The sequence below is a fragment of the Monodelphis domestica genome, chromosome 4, assembly GCF_027887165.1.
Source record: "Monodelphis domestica isolate mMonDom1 chromosome 4, mMonDom1.pri, whole genome shotgun sequence".
Taxonomy (NCBI): domain Eukaryota; kingdom Metazoa; phylum Chordata; class Mammalia; order Didelphimorphia; family Didelphidae; genus Monodelphis; species Monodelphis domestica.
This window is the reverse complement of record NC_077230.1, coordinates 352506894-352508501: the sequence shown is the minus strand read 5'-3', so window position 1 is coordinate 352508501 and position 1608 is coordinate 352506894. Positions and strand designations below refer to the sequence as shown.

Below are 1608 nucleotides of genomic sequence, written 5' to 3'. Positions count from 1 at the left end.
CTATCCCTTCTGTTTTATGAACTTCTTGAGGATGCACAGGCGAATCTGCTTGGTCTTGACACTATACACAATAGGGTTCATGAGTGGTGGGACAAGCAGGTAGACATCAGCCATCAACACATGGAGCACTGGGGAGACATTTTGCCCAAAGCGACTTATTATGGATAACCCAATCATGGGTATGTAGAGGATGAGCACAGCACAGATATGGGATATGCAGGTGTTGAGAGCTTTGGCACGCTCTGTCTTAGAGGCAACACTCAACACTGTGACCAGGATGAGTATATAGGACAGAAGCAGTAATACTGAGTCTACTCCCGTTGAAGAGATGACTACTATGAGGCCATAGATGCTGCTGATCCTCGGGCTGGACACTGTCAGCTTGATAAGATCCTGGTGCAGACAGAAGGGGTAGGAGAGGGTAGTGATGTTTTGGAACTGCAACCTTTTCAAGAGGACAGGGACTGGGAAGAGAAGGATAAGGGCTCTTCCAGCACTGGCAAGTCCAATCCTAATGATTATATTATTAGTGAGGATAGCTGAATAACGTAGTGGCTCCCGGATGGCCACAACACGGTCAAATGCCATGGCCAGCAATATAGCTGACTCAGTGATAGAGAACACATGAATGAAGTACATTTGGACTGCACAAGCAGCAAAGGAGATATCTCGAGCATGGAACCAAAACACACTGACCATAGTGGGCAGGGTCACAGTAGACAGACCCAGGTCTGCCAGGGCTAACATGGAGAGAAAGTAGTACATAGGCTGGTGGAGTGAGGGCTCTGTCCTAATGATGAAGAGGATGGTGATGTTTCCTGCAATTGAAATAATGTAGATCAGGCAGATGGGAAGGGAGATCAGACTATACTTGGCTTCCAATCCTTGAAAGCCTGTTAGAAGGAATTGAGGATATAGAGCAGAGTTATTGAAGACAGTCATGGTACTGACTGGGATTGATTCTTTTCCTGAAAAGAAAAAAGAAGAGTCACAATTTCTCCACATATTGATCCACAAAGAAAGAAATATCATCACCAATACCTTAATTATCATAAATTTTATATATATGGAAACATTTATATTTATCTATTAATGCTAAGTCCTTTAGGGGATATTAGAAAAGTATTTGATCTGACTTTCACCTACTAAGAGGTCTAGTTAGGGAGATAAAATATTAGATTAAACATCTTTCTTCATTATTTGAATCTTTGCAGAGATGTATACTTTAGGAAGATACAGTTAGAGCTAAGCACTGTGGATTGCACCTGATTGGAAGAACTCTCATTTAACCATGCAAACTGATATAAGAAACAAGGAAGACATAAATCCAGTACCTCTTTGAATGAAAAATCTCTGACTCCAGCATGTGGTCCCAATTTGTTATCTCTGAAGTATACTTCAAAGATGCTCCATTGAGGTCTGGATTCCCCAAGATGACTGTGGCTGTTCTAAATAAATACCAGCATCAGTAAAATGTAGGGCACTTAAATTGAATTTGAATTGCAAAGCAATATGGATTAGTGGGTCAGAATGTTAGTCCTATAGTAGAGGAAGCTCAATTTCCAATGTTACCTTAGATCCTGGGCAAGTCGCTTACTCTCTCACATC

At 41.6% G+C, this 1608-nt stretch overlaps 1 protein-coding gene across 1 annotated transcript; it reads right to left on the bottom strand.

Annotated features, from left to right (window-relative positions):
* On the bottom strand, window positions 1-942 carry LOC100020450 (olfactory receptor 51L1-like). Its single transcript, XM_001372910.4, has one exon. The coding sequence runs from the start codon at window positions 940-942 to the stop codon at window positions 1-3; it is 942 nt and encodes a 313-aa protein (XP_001372947.2).
* Between the last annotated feature and the right edge of the window lie 666 nt (window positions 943-1608).

What these genes read in the sequence shown, in the direction of transcription:
- LOC100020450 (XM_001372910.4), bottom strand. Translation starts at nt 942, where the DNA reads ATGACTGTCTTCAATAACTCTGCTCTATATCCTCAATTCCTTCTAACA.